Genomic DNA, 19,546 nt, shown 5'->3' with positions numbered 1-19,546 from the left:
TCTATTTGCAACATCAAATTGACTGTTATTACACCTTTTCCTGTTGAGAAAAAGAAAAGATGCCAGGCATGTGGGAGTGAAATACGCTTCTCATTTTTGGAGAATATATTGTGCATATTTTTTTATAGCTAGAAAGGAAACTCTTTAGAGCTCTTTTTAGAAATGAAGACATATTTAGCAAACATCCTCACTGATAAGCCTCAGAAACAAAAAATGTCCAAAATCAACCATTTCTACCAACTCTTGTTTCATTTTCAGTGGGTTCTTTTTAATTAAAAAAAAAAATCAAACCAGTGCAAAAACTGTGGGAGCATTATTGCTGTCATTGGAAGCTCAGTTTTTAATGAAAAAGATGTCTTTGTGATGACACATTCAGAGGAGGAAAATGAAAGCTTAAAAAGACTGTTCAGGAGTAGCAGGAAATGAAAGAGCTGCATGGGAATGGAGAAACTTTAGAGCTCTGCCATGTTAGCTGGCATCACCCAAATCTGAATGGCATAAGCCCTGCAAATGGTCAGTAATTCTGACAGCAGCTTCTTCACAGGATGGTGCCTCAGTGGCAAATACAGATTTCATTCTCTCTGTGCTGCTGGGGTCATCCCTGGAATAAGTGAGCACAGTTTTCTTCAGCTTCAGTTATAAGTGTGTAATTTTGTGTAAGGGTTGAGATTGGTTTTTAGTCTTTCAGTAAAATGTTACCTAGGAAATAGCTCACTTTTCTCAGCCCTGTTAACAGAGTTTGTGCAGGGAATGCTGTCCTGGGAGTGGCTTTTTCTCTTCCATCACCTCTGGCACAAAACTCCACAGAGAGTGGGGAGCACAATGGTTATGAGAGAGAGCAGGAGAGGGAAGGAGCAGTGGGGAAACTCCTGCTCTGCCTCTTGCACACGTGGTGCAGCAGTGCTGAGGTGGGTGCAGCCCCCTGGCAGTGTCTCCTTGCTGCACCCTTGGCTGCTGCCCGGCCCTGCGGGCTCAGGCTGCCGAGGTGTGCCCAGCCCAGCCTGGCAGCTCTGCAGCACAAAGCCAGCTCTGCACTCCAGACAAGCTTGGAGCCTACCCAGGGATTTCCCAGGCTGGATCTTGTGTTCTCTGGCATGAATATGGCTGAAGTTCCTAAGTCAGCAAACGGGATCAGTGCTAAGACTCTGTGATAATAATGACTTACTACTGCACTCTGAGCCTGTTCCATCCTCTTCTGGACCAATTCCATATTCCTTCTGCTGGAAAAACTGCCATTTCCTGTCACCTAGTGCCCCAGTCACTGCCATCCAAACAGATTGTGCTCTCTTCTGTATTTTCAGCACTCTGCTGCCCTGATAATAATGCTCACTAAGGCAGATATGGGTAATATCTGGATTTGATTTAGTACATCCACCATGCAAAGGCCAACAAGTAGCTTACTGGGGTCACATTTGTGCAGTTGGGCTGAATCATTCCTCCCTGATTCATATGTTGTGGCAAAAAGCTAGCAGCTCCAGTTACATCAATGAGCTGCAATATTAATAGATACTAATCTGGCAGTTTAGAAGGAAAAAATAGATGTCAGGAATAAGGATGTGTCACTCCCATAGACTTTCACATCCTTCCCAAGTAAACTTGTTCAGCATAGGGTGGAACTGGGTGCATGGGGGCACAAGTGCTGGTTGGACAAAGTTGAGAGGTCAGAGATGTCATTCTGGGCCTGCTCAGCATTCTCTGCAGTTGTTTGGTGTGAAAAAAACATGACCTGGTCACTGGATACCAAGACTGACCATCCCAAACTGCCTTCTTCCCCAGCATTTATTATATTTTGTTTTGCTTCCTGCAGGCCAGCCAGCTGGGAGTGTACCGGGCCTTTGTGGATAACTATGAGGTTGCTATGGAGACAGCAGAGAAATGCTGCCAAGCCAATGCTCAGTTTGCTGAAATCTCTGAGGTAATGTCACGGTGTTCAGACACACGAGCTGTCTGGCTCTGACTAATACCCTGCCATGTCACTCCTGTCTATGCTCCAAGTACCTCTGCAGCCCTGACCTCTGGAGGAGCTGTGAGCTCCCACAGACTCCCTGCTTCAGCTCATGTCCTTCACTGGGTTGTACCCTGGGATGGTCACAGACACAGCCTTTGTGTGCTGTCCCCACCCAGGGAATCTGCTAGAAACTGGCCTTGCTTTGAACTTCTCCAGCTCTGTGCCACCTTCATGCATTTCTAGAAGGGAAAGCTCCGTGTGAGTTTCTCAAATGTTTCTCTTGCTAATGATGATTCTGGCTGTGGGATAAAAGCCATCCTTAATGGCTTGCACAGTGGCTGTCAGTGGGATTGCAGGCTTCACTGGCATGGAGAGGAGAGGGTAATTCTCTCATGAAAAAGGCAAGTGTGTCAACCATAAATCTATACTACTATTCTTTGGCTTGCTCTGATTTCCTCCCTGACAGAGGAGTACCTGTCTCAAAGCATTTTGAATATTTTTTAGGCTTCCCAGACCATCAGCTTTCCCTGCAGGGCATGATCTCATTGACTCTTTGTATTGCAGTGATTATTTCTTGAAGAACTCAGTTGCCAAGAAAACATGAACTTCATAAGTGTCTCCTTAAAAACAATCAGATAAATTATCAGAGCTGAGCGCTACCAGGGGCGTTTAGTGCTCTGAGAAAACTCCTGAGTACATTCTATATCACATGTCCCTTGAGACTTAGGAGAAAGAGGTAAAATATGATCTCTCAGTTTTGCTGTTTCTGACAAATAATTCTGAATCATGCCAGTATCTACTGTGTTTGGAATGATGGTGATGGTCCTTCTGCATTTGTGTCCTGGTGAGGATTTTGGAGCTGAGCACATTAATGCATGGCATGGCCCATGGCAAAGAGCAGAGTCACAGACAGTGTTCCTTTGCTGCTGTGGAAGAACCGATGTGTCAAGGTCACCCAGCTCTGAGTACAGGAGTAAGAAGTATAACCTGAGGGTATTGAATGCCAGTGCTGTACTTTATTTATTGGTGCTGGGACAGTGGCTGTGTGCTTAAGGACACAGTGCTTGTCTCTTGTCTGCAGGTGATGTAAAAACTCCCTCATCCCCGTTGCTGTAGGTGGTTCCCTGCTTTGCTGCATGTCTATTGACAGGTGCTCCTAAGAACGTTTCCTTAATTTTTGAGATGTGTGGGTGCCTGTGACATGGCAGTGGTGGATTTACCAAGAAGGAAAGTGCATTTTTCCATCACTGACTTGAACTGTGATAGGGCTCCCCTCCTTTCACACCTAGGCCTTCCCCTGGAGGAGCAGATAGGCTCTTGTGTTCCCATGTGATATTTCAAGGTGATTGACCATCTGCTACATGGGTTTTCTTTTTCTTTCAGAATCTAAAGGCCAGAAGCACAAAGGAATCTAAAGATCAGACAACGAAAAATTCCTTGGAAAGTGAGTGATCCATGGAGAGGAGACTGGTCTGTCAGGACTGTGTGGAGGCTGTTGCCAAACCTCCACCCTCCTTTTTCTTTTCTAATGCTGGAAGGTTATGGGGTCTGCTGGCTCTGCCTGGGAAGTCAGTTCCCTTTTGCTACGTAGCAGAGCTCGCGCAAAGTAGGATGCCTGCATGGGGAAGTGCCTCCTGGCTTCAAACCTCATCAGTGCCTTTGTGCAAAGCCAGCCCAAACACTGGGCTCTTGTGATTTTAAGAGAACATCTGCTACCCAGTGATAGCACAGATACAACCCCAGCAGTGATGGTTTTATGGGGGCATTTAGAGAGCCTGGTCAAGATCAGGTTCCACAGTGCTTGTCTCTGTGCACGTGAGTAGAAGACACCCCATGCTGGAAGGAGCTTCCACACTAATCTTCCTGATATTCCTGCTGCTTTGTTTCCACAGCTCTGTTGTACAAGCCAGTGGATCGAGTGACCCGCAGCACACTTGTCCTGCATGTAAGTAACTGAAGGGGAGTTTTCAAACTTTAGACCCCTGTCCTATTTTCTTTGACCTTCAGATTTTCCATGGAGCTGCAGGACTGCAAAAATAAACCTGTTGAGCTGCATAAGAGCCTTTTCCCTTTACACCAAGGAGATGGAGTCTATGGGTAGGATGCTGCTATCTTTGCAGTGATGTCACCAAGAAGTGCAGGGTATTTTTATCTTTATCTGGAGATAAGGCCTTGCTCTCATCTGTGTGAAGAAGCTGGAGCATCTTGTCCTACAGCTCTGATTAGGGGTGCTTCAGCTCTCCTGCCATCCAGTGCTGCCTGTGACTGTGTTCTCTGTTTGTGTTCCTGCTGTCAGGATTTGCTCAAGCACACTCCTGTGAGCCACCCTGACCATCCCCTGCTGCAGGATGCTCTGCGGATCTCGCAGAACTTCCTCTCCAGCATCAACGAGGAGATCACGCCTCGCCGGCAATCCATGACTGTAAAGAAAGGGGAGGTGAGTCTTCCTGTCTTGTTATTTTCTCAGTTTCTAAATACTGGTTATGTCTTTTCTGTAGAGCTGACTAGGAAGTTATGCTGTTAAGCTGTTTGTTGCTAAGATACAGTTTATCCAATGTCCTTGTTCTCTAGAGGATGTGGTGCGGCTCCCTCTGTTTTCTGTTCAGAAAACAGTTTGGAAACCGAGAGAAGTATGATCAGAGTTTTGTCCTTAGCATTGTTATAATCATTTGTCATACGTAATTCCTGTGATGCACAGTGCCATGCACTAAATGGATTTGTTTTTTACCTGCAAACTGAAACCAAATGGGATGCCTAGGAGGAGAAGAAGATGAGGGAACATCAGAAGTCATGAAAGATTAGGAAAAGTTGTTTTCCAGCATCTTAAGTTTCACCATAAAATTAATTTTCTGCATCTTTATTCTAAAAGAGAGTGTTGTAAATATGACTGGAAAGCAAAACAAATGGAATGGTTGGGAATGCCAGAGAGATGATTGACTCCTGGGAATGTAGTATAACCCTTTTCAGCTCTGTCAGGAGCTGGACTGCACCCAGAAGAGTCTGAGGTGTGCACATCCTTCACCTGCATGCAGTGTTGTGCAAGGAGACCACGGAGCTTCTCTGTGGTGGAGTCTGCATTCCTCAGTGACTTGATTCAGCTGCCTGAAAGTCCATTAAAAAGGGATTCAGTCCCTCCTGATAAAGAAAGAGCAGGACTGGCAGAAGGGTCCAGAGAGGGAAGGATGTAAGAGATTGGACACAGAGAGGAGCAGCTCAGATAGTAAAGGTGTAAGAAGAGCTGTGGCAGCATTCCAGACATGGGCTGATCAGCAGTGACCCAAATTACCCTGTACAAAAACATCTCTTACAAAGCCCAGGAGATTGTTAAGATACCATGAACCTTCATGATTTATTCCCAAATCCTGACAGCTAAACATGCTTGCTTTTAGCTGTTAAACTGATTTTCAGCTGACAAAAGGTTTGCTGGAAGCTGCAGTTCTGGGAATTTGGTGCACTTTGTCCTGCAAGTCTTGCTCATTGTCTCATTTTGTCAACCGAGGACACGTCCAGCTGGGAAAAGGAGGGGCTGAGCAATTGGAGGCTGAGGCAGAAGCTCAGCCATCAGTCACCAGTGCCTCAGTGACAGGGGATGGCCTCGTTACAGTGGCTGCTGATTGAGTCATAGCAGAAAGCACAGGCTAGAATGCCCCTCGCAGGGGAGGGAGCAGTTTGTGTTCTCTGGTTGTCTGTCAGCATCTCAGTGAGGGATGCAGGCTTTGAAAAGTGTCATGCAGAATCCTAATGAGGTGCCAGAGCCCAGGCAGAGGAGGGGGCTCAGGAGGATGATCCTGCTGGTGGCTTTTTGGAGCAGTGTATTTGTCAGAGCTCAGAAAGCAGGAGGGGAGGCACGGCAGGACTGGGCTCAGCAGGCCTGGTCACACTCTCACTGGTCCTGCAGTGACTCCAGGTGTGATGTGGGGAGGGAGGAAGAGAACATACCAGAGGAGAGGGCTGTGAGTGTGCTGGGGGGACTGGGAAGCCTTTGTGCCCTTCCTCACTGCACACAGCTTTTCCTGAGCCCAGGGAAGAAAAGGGCTTGCCTTCCACTCTGGGAATCTGACCATGAATATTTTCTTTAGTCATTTGGCAGCAAAATCCCACTTCTATCAAAGCAGTAGTGCCCCATTTGAACCCTCTGTGTCCTGAGAGTAGGTATGTTCACTCTCCATGTGGTAATGCAGAAACACAAATCTGCTCCCAGTTACTCTGTGTGGGTTAGTGATGGCTGTTCCTTCCTACAAGCTGCTCAGCTTGGGGTCATAACTGGGTTTTGTTTATGCCTGTAAATCTTTCCTTTTCTACTTATCCTTTCCTCCCACTCGCCTTGCTGGTGCTTCCCCTGGGGTGACAGGACAGTGTGTGGATTGCATCTCCTAATTGACTGCTTTCAATGCATAATGCATTTTTTATTTTAATGAATCACTAGCTTGCTTTGATGGCTTTTTTCATTATTTGTCTTCCTCCCATTGAAGTTTCCTTGGTGGAAAGGAAGGAGGGTAAAATAGCCTTTTCCTCTCATGTATTGCTTAGGTGCTGATCTCAGTTATCTTTTTTCACAGTCCTTGCCTTTTATGTGGAATATTTTTTCCTTTTGAGTGTATTGTGGGGAGGAATCAAATCTCCTTTGCCAGCCTCTCACTCCAGCTCTTTTTTGCAGGATTGCTTTGAACTGGGGGAAAGCAGCCAGTTGTTAATCTCCCTAGTGACAGGCTGCTAAGGAGGGGAGTGCAGGTCAGGAGAGAGTACAGGCTCATCAGCACAGTGGTGTTCTGTTTTGCAGAGGTGATTCCCTGCTTTGGGAGCAGTGACTCAGCCTGCCCTGCCTGCTGGGCTCCCTGGGTGGTGCCAGGTGTCCATCCTGCACTTCACCCCACCCAGTTCTCCTGGGCTCCAGAGGCTTTGTTCTAATCTAGACCTATGCATAGGAGCTGGGAGGTTTCTGTCGTGTGGTTTGATTTGCTGGGCTGGATGAGTATTTCAGGTGGTGCAAAGAGATGGGAACAAAGGGAGTAAAATCCCACCCCAGAGGGCCAGAAAGAGCTGCAGAAGGGAAGGCAAGATTGGTGCAGTGAGCCTGTGACAGAGGGTTTGGTCCTTGCTGACTGTAGCAGACTGCTGAGGGCGATGGTACAGAGGAGCCAGCAGAGCCTCAGCCCCAGCCTGGCAACACAGGGGAGCCAGGGGGGCATCTCTGGCCTGTGGGGTTTGTTTCCATTCAGCCTGATCCACTACATTCTCCTTAGTTTCATCCCATCTTTCTGCTTTCATAGTTTTACCATTTTACAGTTTTTTAAGAAATTATCTACAGGTACCCACTTTGCTAACCCTCCAAATAACCAAGCAAATGCATGGAGGAGAAGGGAGTCTAAGTAGCCCTGTGGCTCGTGAGTGGTGGAGACTCAGCCAGCCCTTGGGGCTGCAGAAGAGGCATCTTCTTGTCACAGCTGATCCTTCTGCACCACTGTTGTCTTGGTTTAAATAAGGAATGAGGTTAAGGTTCTGCTGGGGATGGTGCCTTGGGGAAGAAGGAAAACAAATGCATTGGGATGAAGGATGTGCCACTGTTATGTGCAGGAGGGCAGTCATAACCTTCTCTAGTCTTATTAACAGAGCAGCTCTAGGCACTGCATCTTGGGTTTTTTCAGCTAAGCCCAGATGCAAATGACTGTAGTGCTTGTGTCTTGGCCTGCCAGAGGTTAAGGCTGGTGTTTCCTGCTAATTCATTTGTGTAAAGCAGAAATGAATGAACCAGTAAAAATTGCAGAGTTCACTTGAGAGGTGGTGGTCCCTTCCTTGACTGCTGCTCCTCTCGTGCTCTTTGCAGAGTGTTGTTCCAGGGCAGTTCAGACCAACCTGGGTGTGGTGGCTGCCACTCTGCCCTGCCTTGGCCATGCTCTCCCACCCTCTCTGAAGTGTTTGTACTGATGTTTGTGTGATCCCACAACAGCACAGAGGAAAGGAGCCTGGAGTTTTGGGTCACTGCTGGCTGAGTGGCTTCATGTCGGGTCTCATCAGCACTGGTCCAGACACAAGGGAGATGACAGGCAGCTTTTTTTGGGAACAAGCCCAGTAGATCACATCACAGATCTGCTTGTGCTACTGTGCACCTTCGTCCTTGCCCTGGAGAGGAGAAGCTGCTTGGCAAGCTGCTCTACTGTGTTTCTAAATGTGGTTTTAAACTGCAGTCGAGGGACTGGCTAGCATTGCCTTAGGCTTCTGTTTGACTTCCTAGAGGACCAAGTGTGCTAGAGAAGGGAAAGGACAAAGGACGTGGGCAAGGGAGGAGAAGTGCAAAGTGAAGCCTTTGAAAAGCTGGAAGTGAAGCTTAGACACAGCCATGCACAGCATGGGGCCTGGTGCCTACTGCTCCTGGAGGCCTTGGGCAGATGTTGGCAATAGAGCACTCAGAAATTATCTTGGCTGCTTCACACTCTGTCTTACAGCTGGAGCCAGAGAGCTCCTGGTGACAGGAGCTTTGGGAAGAAGAAAGAGGCCATTAAAAATGCTCAAAGAGCAGCCAGTTTAACTCCCTAGGCAGAGCATCCTTTTTTTTTTTTTTTTTTTGCAGTGCTGGTCTTGCAACACACTTACACACACGAGGAATCATTTTCTTCCTACGCTCTGCAGAAAGCCAAGCCACCTCTTCCTCACTGACATGTGCCAATACCCATCTCCTGGCTTTCCCCTCCTCCCTGTGCCTCACACATGTCCCAGCCCTTCCTGGGGCTCTCACCCACGCACGCTGCAGGCCTCTGCTGTCAGCACATGGGATGAGCTCCTTCCTCAGCACACAAGTGGGGAGATGGCCTTTTGTGCAGCTGTGGGTCTGCTTGAGAAGGTTTTTAAATTCCACTTTTTGTCATGTGTCTCAGACAAGCTGGCCACACTTCCTGGAGTTAATCAGTCTGTGACAGCAGCAGGATTTATCATATGCAAACAGCACAAAAACACTGTAGGATGAATAGATGAGCACACAGGTAGTCGTGAGCTTGGTAGCAGAGGAGGGGAAGATGCTTGGTGACAGAGGTAAGAGGAGGGGGAGGACAGCAATAGGCAATCCAAAGAGGATAACCAAGCTCTGGAGAAGGTACAGGGAGAGCTCTTTTGTTCAGAGCACTGAGGTGGGTGGGAGAAGAAGCAGATGAAAACATGCAAAGAAAAGCAGGACCTGGAAAAGAAATGTGGAACTTATATGGCACCAGTACAGGAGCTTTGCAAGAGCCACTGAAGTTAAGAGCACAGACCTTGTGTGAGAGATTAAAGATGATCCTAATTCACTCTATTGTCAAGACTTTTCTCCCACACATCCTGGAACATCTTTCTGAAGCTGAGCTGAGCTCCTGTGCTGGACACCTGCCAGACTTGGGGGCTGTCTGTGGAAGAGAGGGGGTCACTCTGCCACTTTCCTGCTACTGTAACCCTATTGCCTATTCTTATGTTCTCTTGGATGTTAATTTTGTGTTTCTGTAGTCAGTGTTATTTCAGAGTATTTTAGGAAATTTTTAGCACCTTTGGTTACTTGAACAAACAGAGTAACTGTGGGAACAAGGTAGAGAGATGGTTTCCCACATGAGAGCTATTATATGTCAGTACAGCAGGCTCACCCATCCAAAAAACCTTGTGTTTCAGGAGACCCCATTGAACAGGAGACCCAAAGGAATAGCTCTTGGTGGCCCTGGGTGGGAGGAGCTGGCCAAAACAACTTGGTTCCAAAACTGCAGAGCTGAGGTGGCACAGGCCTCTGAGTGGCACAAGCCCTGGCTGAGGGGGCTGCTGGCTCCCCCAGGGTGGGAGAGGATGGGCTGACTCATGGCAGGAGGTCCAGGAAGGTGCCCTTTGCTCCCACACTGTGGGGTTTGGCGGGGATCTGGTAAGCCATTGGGAAATCCTTTAATTGTTTCCCTCTGACCTGCTGAACCTCCCACAAGATGACTCATTTGCAGCAAAGGATGTGCCCCTTTGCTGGAAGTGCCCCTCCTCAGCTCCACGGATGCTGGCAGCCTGGGGCATGCCTGTTTTACCCAGCCCTAATGAAAGCTCTCTTTTCCAGGAAAAGCTGGTAGTGAGGAGAGTTTTCCTGAGTTGATCCACAAATGTTTTCTCCTGTACTCTCCTCCCCAGATGCTTGGGTGCTCTTTTGGCAGTTCACCCCTGCTGCTTGCAGGAGGGACACCTTCCCAACTAGCTCCCATGAGCAGGGAGATAAGAAGGATGAAGGAAGGGTTCTGGGAAGCTCCATGTTTCTCTCTGACTGGAATATATCTCTTTCACCTCTTTCCCTCTGTTCCAGCCAAGCTGAGGAAGTACAGGCTTGTTCTCTTCCACCCAGCTCTCCCTGTGGGACTTTTTGCTGCCTTGGGGTTGCACTGTGTCTGTGTCAGTGATAGGATTTGGTTCCCAGGAGTGCTAACCCAAATAAACTCAGTGCTACCTCAGCCCCACATGAGAATGAGAAGGTTGCTGGGTCATTTGGCATGGAATGTCTGAGCTTTCTGCTCAGGTTTTGGGGAGATGTGCTCTCAGCAGGGTGCTGGGCTGGGGCCCTGGCTCATCTCACACACTGCCAGTGTCTGGCAGAGGCAGACAGAAGGTCAGGCCAGGACTGTGCCCTGTCAGTGCCAGGCAGGGAAAGGACAGTGCCACCTCCTGCTGGGTAGCAGAGATGAGTAAGCTGTGAGAATGTCTTTACACCTACGAACAATGAGCAGAGGTTGAGCTGGCAGCAAGCAGCTATTCTCATTGCTCCAGAGGAGCTGAGCTGATTTGCAGTGTAATTAATATGCATCAGATCTAGAAACCTGAGATTAGGGGTTTGGCTTGCTCAGAAAATATCTTTCCCTGCTTATTATTATTGCTCCCAAATGAAATTCTTTGCAGGAGTGGAGAGTGTTCTTGTGCTACTGACAACGCACCTCCTCCTGTTTGTTTATTTATTTTCAAAGCTCAGTGTTTCTAGTTTCCTGTCTGGGGCTTGCTCTCCCAGGCAGGAGGGGAAGGCGTGCTCAAGTGCCCATCAGCAGCAAAGGCAGGAGTGCAGGCAGGAGTTCTCTCCAAAAACACTGAGAAGAAGCCAGGACGATCACACCCACCTAAAAATAAACACTGACATATGTACAGGCCTTTGTGAGCTGAATCACTGCTGGATGCCAGATCTCCCCAGAGTCCTGCCCAGAGATGGTGCCGCAGTCTGCCAGGGAGCAGCCTTGCTTCCTGCAGCTCTGGGAGAGGTGCAGCTTTTGCTGCTGTGCTCACAGATCTCCTGGACCTTCGTGTAATGGAAGGCAGCACCAAGATGAGCTGCTGACACTGCTCCACGTGCTTTTGCAGGTAGCTGTGGTGCTCTTGTAGCTGCAGACAGGAAAATGCAGGCTCCTAGTCCCTGTCAGGAAGTATAGGGTGCTGTGGGACAGACTGTAGAAAAAAAAAAATGATGTCTGCAAGGGCATTTCTTTGTCATGTGTTCCTTGCCATGATGCCTGCTAGGCTCAGGACTGATGTGGTTTGTTTTAATTTTGGAGAGCCAGGATGGGAAGAATGGTAGGCAGGAGGAGAGGCAGTGTGGGGGGTTTGCACTCCCACACCCTTGGCAGGGAACGTGTTCAGGGTATTGTTAAGTCACGCAACAAACAGAACCCAGGGGCATCACCTGAGAAGTGGAGGCATCACTTGTGGTGAGGGGGTCCTGACCTTGCCCAGGGGAGCTGCTCTCGTGGTGCTGCCCCTGGAGACCCTTCTGTGTGTGTCAGTGTGGGGGTCCTGAGCCTGGGGCTGGGCAAGGCTGGCAGTGAGGCAGCTGGGGAGGTGCTGGTTAGCCCTGGACAGGGTTAGCAGAACTCTCCTGTCTCCAGCCACAGTGCTGTCTAGGCAGATGTGGGATGTCTGATATGTCACTTAGGGATGGCAGAGGAGCATCCTCTTGGCTGGAATAACCAAGGAAGTACAAGTCAGGGAAGAGTTCCTTAGCATACCTCAGCACGTGAGGGGAAGCTGATGGTTCCTGCTTTTACGGGCTGTGAGGTGAGGCAACACTGACAGTTACACATATTGGTGGAAATAAAACCTGCCCAGAGCTGAATGCCCTGACTTCTGCTTGAAAATCAGTGGGAGGTATCTGTTCCAGGTGTTCACTGAGTCCTGCTGATCCTGACAGCACAGTGGAGGACCTGAGCACAGAGCAGGGCATAAAGCTCCTGTCGTGGTCACTGGAAGGAGCACACAGCCACCTGTCTACAGGCTAGCATTCCAGCCTTTTGGGCTTTTAACTATGGAGTCATCTGTACTCCCTCTCCCCCATAAGGGAATTAGGAAAGCAGTGGTTCTGCCTACCAGTGTGTGCCCCTTCTTTAGGAGGCTGTTGAACTCCATGGAACTAGAAGCAGGATTAAAGGCATCAGAGTTGTGCAGCTTCTTTGCATCTTCTAGGTTTGGGGACTCTTTATATGATATATAAAGAAGATTCCAATAGGCACATGATGAGGGTACATCCAGATGGTCCTTTTAAAGCAAAGGCTGATAAGGGACTCCTGAGAAGTTTACCAGATACACATGTTCAGGAATTATCCCTTAACAGCACTTGTAATGAAGAAGCAGCCATGGCGTTCAGCTGTTAATGTTGACAAAGTCGTTCTGTGAATGGGAGAGGAAGGGGTTGAGGAGAGCTTTGCTGTCCCTGCTGGGGTGGCTGAAGCTGATGCAGAGGCTGGGAAGTGACTGAGAAGTGGCTCTGGGAGAAGCGGTGTGTGCTGCTCTCTGCTGGCTCAGGAGGGGACGATCCGCTGGCCGGGATTCAGGGCCTGGAGCTGGGCAGTGACTCACAAGGAACTGCACTTGGGCTCAGGAACAGGTGATGGAGAGAAGCCCGAAGTGTGACCCAGCACCAGGGTAGGGAGAGGATGCATGGCTCTTTCTGCCTTTGGAGAGAGGGCTGCAGCAGGGAGCAGAATTGTCAGCAAGGAGTATTTCAGAGGCTTTTTCATTTTTCTGAATTAGACAAATGTACTGAATTTGCTCTGGGAGGAGTCGAGTTTAAGGACTGTGTTGCCCCAGTGCCAGATTTGGAGTATTGCACTGGAACATGTTTCCTGTTTTTTTTCCCCAGCACCGGCAGCTGCTGAAGGACAGTTTCATGGTGGAGCTGGTGGAAGGGGCTCGCAAGCTGCGCCATGTCTTTCTTTTCACTGACCTCTTCCTGTGTGCCAAGCTCAAGAAGCAGATTGGAGGGTGAGAGTTTCCTTTTGGACTTAGTGCTTTGCACCTCGGCTGCAACAGAGCCCTGGGTTTAGCCTGCAGTTTTAGTTGCATATGGATACCCCAGACCTGGGTAACCATAATGCACAGGAAGTAGTTAGATAAGAAATGATCAGCAAGATAGGAATGTTTACTGTATGAAATCCTGTCTAAGTCCTGACCCCTCAGGAAAGGTAATTCCTCCCATCCCTGCCCTGAGCCTACCTAGGAGAGCAGGAGATGTTGTAGCTGCCTGTATTCTGGACCAATGTCAATAATTTTTCTACTTCCCCTTTCTTTTAATAGGTGTCATGCTTCACTTTTTTTTATTACTAGGGTTGTTAATTTTGGCTTTGCAGCTACAGCCTGTTAACAGTTTTACAGAAAAATGGCAAAAGTGCAGTAAACAGACTATGTGTAAAGCCCAAAGTGCAGTTATTAAAGCAGTTTTGCTGACAATTTTCACTTGTGAGGGGGGAGGAACCATTACCAATGCACTTGCCTCAAATAGGGCTTCTCTTCATTTGGTAAATGTTCTTCCTGGGGAGACATCTCTTATCTTCTTGCCCTCCTCAAGCAAAAAAGTTAAGCTTGCCCTTTTCAAAGCACGTGCTTGTGAGGAATAAACCTTCAAAGGAGTGGGACATTCCCAAGAGTGGATGTTCCTGACAGCACAGGTGAAGAGGGAATAAATGACATGAAACATTTAAAAAGTGAGCTGCTTATCCTGGTGAAATGGCAGTTATGAGGTGTAGTTTCTCTCCCCTGGTTGGATTACACAGAGATTTATATGCATTGGCTCACCTGCCCCACCTTGGCCCCAGCTTGGTCATGAGAGACTCGGGTTCAGATCCCAGGGGGGCACCAGGTCACAGGTGTGGCACAGCTTTAGAACTTTAGCCACACCAGAGACTTCAAAGAGAGAGCATGCAGGACCAAAATTGTCTGCAGGAGATGGATGTGGTTCTTAGGATGAAAAGAGCTAGATAACAAAATGAGTTGCCTTTTTATGTGCTGTACCAGCCCTGCTAGGCTGTCTTGCTGAAAAGCAGCCTGTTGCCAGATTTTTTCCATATGGGAATCACAGTAAAGTTGGGCCAGTATCTGCATCTTCTGCAGATAGATGTAGCAGGGAAGAGCTTGTGGGAAGGACTGGGTGTTGCCAAACACCAGCAGCAGTAAAAGGTTTGGACCTCCTGCCTTTCAGAAAAAGCCAACAATATGACTGCAAGTGGTACATCCCACTCACTGACCTCAGCTTCCAAATGGTGGATGAGTCTGAGGCAGTGCCCAATATCCCACTGGTACCTGATGAGGAGCTGGATGCCATGAAGATCAAGATATCCCAGATCAAGAACGACATCCAGCGGGAAAAGGTAAAGGAGTTGAGCGCCCCAGGGCAATGCAGACACAGGTCTGTGCTCAGAGGAGGTGCTGGGGGCAGCTCTCCCAGGGCTGCACAGTGTGGGGAGCCAGGCTGCAGCAGGCTGTTCAGCAGGGGCTTTGCTCATCTGAGTGCACAGCCTAGGTGATGCTGCCCTGTGAGGAGGCAGAGACAAAAAGACCCTGTGGTTGTACCCAGCAGCTCCTCTATTCCTATGAGCATCCATGTGGAGGGCAGGGATCTCGTGCTGCAGACATGAAAAGGACTGGGAGTGTTATTTGCCAATTTCTGGCTGTTAAATTATAATCCTGCCAGTGATTTTGGTCAGAAGCCATATACTCTTGAATTTTAGCAGGCTCAGTTATGCCTTTCAAGCTTTTTCCTACTTCACTGATGTCAAAGCAGCAGCAAATGCATAGAAAACAGCAATTATGCTGACAGTCAGACATGGACATGGTGTCCTGGCCCAGGCTTCTCTTTGCTTGGAAGATATGTTTTTGAGAGCTGTTAGATCCCAAACCTTCCTGGAGCCTAAAAGAGAAATAAGAGTTTGAACACTGTTGGTATGTAGGGCAGGATATGAATAACATGGATCATGCTGTGGGAAGGTTATTCCCCACATTTCCAAAGAACATGCTTCTGCCTCACAGCCCTGGCTGGCTTTCAAAGAGGGCTTCCTGGCAAAAGTGAGATATTAGGAAGAATTGTGGAAGCTGTTTACTCACCAGCTGCAGGTGTCTAAGGTTTGTGCTTTGGTGCATCAGTGCTAAACAATACACATGGCTGGGTTTGGTACTGGATTTTATCCAGGGAAAACTGTATTTTTAGCAGACTTCTGATGAAAATGGATCAGCGGGTGGTGAGTGGGAGAGTTCTAGGCAGCTTCTACAGAAGTTCCTTAGAGTCTCCTTAGTTAAGGACACTTGGAGGACCTGGCAGTGCTATGGCTGCCCAGTGACATGATGCTACTGCAGCCTCTGGAACAGAAAATACAGGGTACAGCTGGGACAGTGGCCACACAGCTCTGCACTTCAGCTGGGACAGCTGGAATCGGGGAACAGAGCCCAGTCCGTGCATAGAGATTGTGCAAATAACACCCTTCTGAGCAGCTGTGAGTCCTGTGGATCCTATTGACAGCATTTCTCCTGCTCTGGGGCCATTTACCTACTCACAGGGTAGAGACTGTGGATTTCAAAATAGCAGTTTGTGTAAATGGGGGCAGATATGAAGAATAACACATGTCCTCTGCTCCCTCTCTCCCACACCCTTCAGAGAGCCAATAAAGGCAGCAAGGTCATTGAGAGGTTGAAAAAGAAGCTGTCGGAGCAGGAATCCCTCCTCCTGCTGATGTCTCCCAGCATGGCCTTCCGGGTGCACAATCGCAACGGCAAGGTGAGAGCACCCTCAGGGCCAGAGATCCTGGGGGCTTGTGTCTGTGACTGCAGTGCTCCTGCACAGCAAGGGCTTTGTGGCCTCTACTCTGTGTCCTCAAAGCACTTCCCAAGCAGCAGCCACCTCACCCTTGCTGTGCTAAAGGTTATGATGGCATCCTATCAGGCTGTGACTAATTTGTATTCAAGACCAGCATTTAATAACCATAGAAGTGAGTCCCCTGTCTCAGCACCAGTCCTGGTGCAGCATGCCACTGCTTCATTGGTGTCTAGGCCTGTGCTGGAGGCTTTTGGCATTCCTGGTGCAGCTGAACTCCTATTGTGAGGAATAGCACAAGCTGCCATGGGAGCTGCTGCAGGGCCACAGGTGCCCCTGGCAGGGTGGGATTCTGTGAGCTCTGACCGTCCATGGTGGTACCATGGGCACGTTGCCAGAGGCCAGCCTGTCTTGACAGAGATGTGATGCAGGATGAGTGGCAGGAGTGCCAGCAGAACAGTCTGTCCAGCAATTTGCTCTGGGGGAGGGTGGGAGCAGGCAGGCCCTTCCCTCTGGTGCATCAGACTAATGCATACCCTATTTTCTTCTGTGTTCCTGGGTAGAGTTACACATTCCTCATTTCATCGGACTATGAAAGGGCAGAGTGGAGGGAGAATATCCGGGAACAGCAGAAGAAATGTGAGTATCCCTCAGCTGTCATTGGTGCAATACTGTGATCTTAAGAGAGCAGGGCTCCAGAGGATGAGGTGTGGGACAGGCTTCCCTGCCAAAACACAGATCTGTGTTGAAATCCAGAGCACAATATGGATGTCTCCTGCCTGAGGCTGTTTGGGGAATTTCTGCTGCAGCAACATGTGAGGAAGGTGTAGAGAGAGCAGTTAGTAGGTAAATGTGTGTAGTGTAGAGATTCTCCCATTTACCCTTAAGATCAGAGCTCAATGCAATTCCAGGGAATTCCAGGGGGGAAGAGCTGCACCCTTTCCACTGGCTCCATTCAAGAGAACTTCAGTTACTTTTATGGCGTGGTGTTTTTTACTTTGCAAGGAACTAAGAACCCCTCTGTTTCATGTGATGAACCATCCTGAGACTTGGGAGAGTAACTCAATATTAGCAGCAGAGCTGCCAGCAGCAGCAGCAGTACTGCCCTGAGCACCTCAGTGCTGCTGCTGAGCAGTGCCCAGGGGGCACTATCCCCTGTGTGCCCAGGATGAGGGGTCATGCATCCAGCCTCTCCTTGGAATTTTAACTCCTCCCTCTTTCAATCTCCTTGGCAGGCTTTAAAAGCTTCTCACTCACATCGGTGGAGCTCCAGATGCTGACAAACTCCTGTGTGAAGCTTCAGACAGTGCACAACATTCCCCTCACTATCAATAAGGAAGGTAAGGCCTTTGGGTTTTGCTTTCACATGGCGCAGCTGCAGTGGAACTCTCCCCCTGCCTGATTTTGTGCTTTCCCCTAGAACTGCTCTTACTGTTCCCTTTTGCTACAGGTTGCAGGCATCCTGCAGTATACATTAATCAGCAATTAAATGGTCCTTGCATGCAGCTGTTGTGCAAGATATTGGAGCGCCTGGTGGAGTCCTAGCCTGGGACAGCTTTGAGCTGTGTCTGAGAATCCTTTGGAATAACACTAGTTGGCCAAAATTGTGTCAGGGGCCATCCTAAATTACTACTTAATCTGCTAATGTAGACTTAGCCTCTATAATTTACTTTTTCTCCTTTGAATTTCTTCCGTGCTGTCTTGCTGATCCTAGAACTGTCACTGTAAAAGCCCCCCAGTGTCAGAAGGTATTACAGGTGCCAGCTGTGGAACAGTCTCTTGGATTGCTGAAGTGGTTGTTACTTGCTCCTGCCATCCTTGGGGACAGTTCACCCTCTGTGTAATATCAGTCTCATCACTCTCACTCTTGGCTCCACTGTCTATGTAACAAAATCCCTTGGGTTTTTGTACAGATGATGAATCCCCAGGTCTCTATGGATTCCTGAATGTCATTGTCCACTCTGCCACAGGATTCAAGCAAAGCTCAAGTGAGTTGCAGTTCTGGGACACACAGGAGGTACTGACAGGGGGTGGATAAGCCATGTGCTGGGACAGCTGGATTGCAGCATCTGTGGTGATGGTGAGGAGGAGAGGTGTTTTGGGGAACTGAAGTTCTACTCTTAACTCTCAAAAAGATCAGCATCAGGGATTGAGCACACAGCTTTTATTGTTAGGCCTACTCTGTTTGAGGTTTTAAGCAGTGTTTGCTGATTACCCAGCTGTTCTAGAAACAAGTCAGCCCTTATCCTTAATTCTTTCAGCTGTATTTTGTTTTACAATGAAAGAATGAAAGGTGTTCTCTGGCATCCAGAATTTTTGTTGGGAAGAAAGTAGTGTTAAAATCCAGGGGAACGACTTGACAGAAGGATCAAAAAAGGTGTGACAGAGCTTCTTAAGGACAGCTGGGCTGATCAAGGTGATGAGATTTGTATGGGATGGTGTTATTGATACTAATAGAGAGAAGATGGAAATGAAGGCACCTTGTGCAAGTGATTATTGCAAGTTAGGAGATTCTAGATATTTTTTTGAAGTTTTTGTCTTCCTTGTCTCCCCTCCTCAGATTTGTATTGCACGTTAGAGGTGGATTCTTTTGGGTATTTTGTGAACAAGGCCAAAACTAGAGTTTACAGAGACACCACAGAGCCCAACTGGAACGAGGTAGGTTGGATTTTTCTTGATTTCACTTGTTCAGTGTACCAAACATCAACACATGACGGGCAGAAGATCTGCCAATGAAGGAGGTTGCTGCATGCTCAGCACTTGTCCTGTACATCTGCTTCTCAGAAAACACTTTTCTGCCAGGTTCATTTGGCCCTCAGGGCTTGCAGAAGATTTTCTCTTGGATTAGTGGTAGTTAAACAATTTGATACAAATGTGTCTTGTCCAGCGTTTCATCTTTTAAACAGATGCATGCTTGACAATTTTTTTAAAGACACAAGTAAAAATATGTTGAAGGAGATGGTTTTGTTTATTTGTTGAGAGGGGGAGGAATTAGCTATAGACATTTTGCCTGTTTACAGCCAACTCAGACCTGCTGGTGAGCACAACTTCTTACATGGAAGGTGAGCAAATTTGTGTCTTTGAATAATGCTTTGCTGAGACCTGTGAAACCTGACTAGGGCGTGAACCATCTTAGTCTGCAATGTGACCGCGTTATAGGTACAAAATACAATTTCAGCTTTTTTCTAGATCAGTTTCTGTAGGGAGGAAGTTTTGGCCAGTCATTAAGTGTTCTTCTGATGGGTATTAAAGAGACTGTATTGATTATTCTGAGACTGGTGTCCTGTTGTGATGGAGCCATTGCTCTTTCCTTTCCTGGTGCCCTGCAGGAGTTTGAGATTGAGCTGGAGGGCTCCCAGACACTGCGGATTCTGTGCTATGAAAAGTGCTACAACAAAACCAAGCTCACCAAAGAGGATGGAGAGAGCACAGATCGCATCATGGGGAAAGGACAGATCCAGGTAAGACTATGCTCAGCTTGTTCCTGACACCCTTACTGCAAAACATCACAGGACTTTTGAATCCTGCTGTTCGCCACAGAAGTTTTTTCTGCCTTCTGA

At 48.1% G+C, this 19,546-nt stretch overlaps 1 protein-coding gene across 1 annotated transcript in view; it reads left to right on the top strand.

Annotated features, from left to right (window-relative positions):
* Nucleotides 1-19,546, top strand: part of BCR (BCR activator of RhoGEF and GTPase) — a 100,453-nt gene that overhangs the window by 61,622 nt on the left and 19,285 nt on the right. The window contains exons 5-16 of the mRNA XM_059863497.1: nt 1,808-1,915; nt 3,332-3,392; nt 3,841-3,893; nt 4,245-4,385; nt 13,047-13,168; nt 14,382-14,550; nt 15,831-15,950; nt 16,550-16,625; nt 17,222-17,326; nt 17,900-17,974; nt 18,547-18,644; nt 19,316-19,447. Coding sequence (XP_059719480.1) covers nt 1,808-1,915; nt 3,332-3,392; nt 3,841-3,893; nt 4,245-4,385; nt 13,047-13,168; nt 14,382-14,550; nt 15,831-15,950; nt 16,550-16,625; nt 17,222-17,326; nt 17,900-17,974; nt 18,547-18,644; nt 19,316-19,447 — 1,260 coding nt within the window. The remainder of the gene's footprint in view (nt 1-1,807; nt 1,916-3,331; nt 3,393-3,840; nt 3,894-4,244; nt 4,386-13,046; nt 13,169-14,381; nt 14,551-15,830; nt 15,951-16,549; nt 16,626-17,221; nt 17,327-17,899; nt 17,975-18,546; nt 18,645-19,315; nt 19,448-19,546) is intronic.

This window comes from Haemorhous mexicanus, chromosome 19 (assembly GCF_027477595.1).
Source record: "Haemorhous mexicanus isolate bHaeMex1 chromosome 19, bHaeMex1.pri, whole genome shotgun sequence".
NCBI classification, from domain to species: domain Eukaryota; kingdom Metazoa; phylum Chordata; class Aves; order Passeriformes; family Fringillidae; genus Haemorhous; species Haemorhous mexicanus.
Note: the sequence above shows the minus strand (reverse complement) of the source record. Positions and strands in the feature narration are given on the sequence as shown.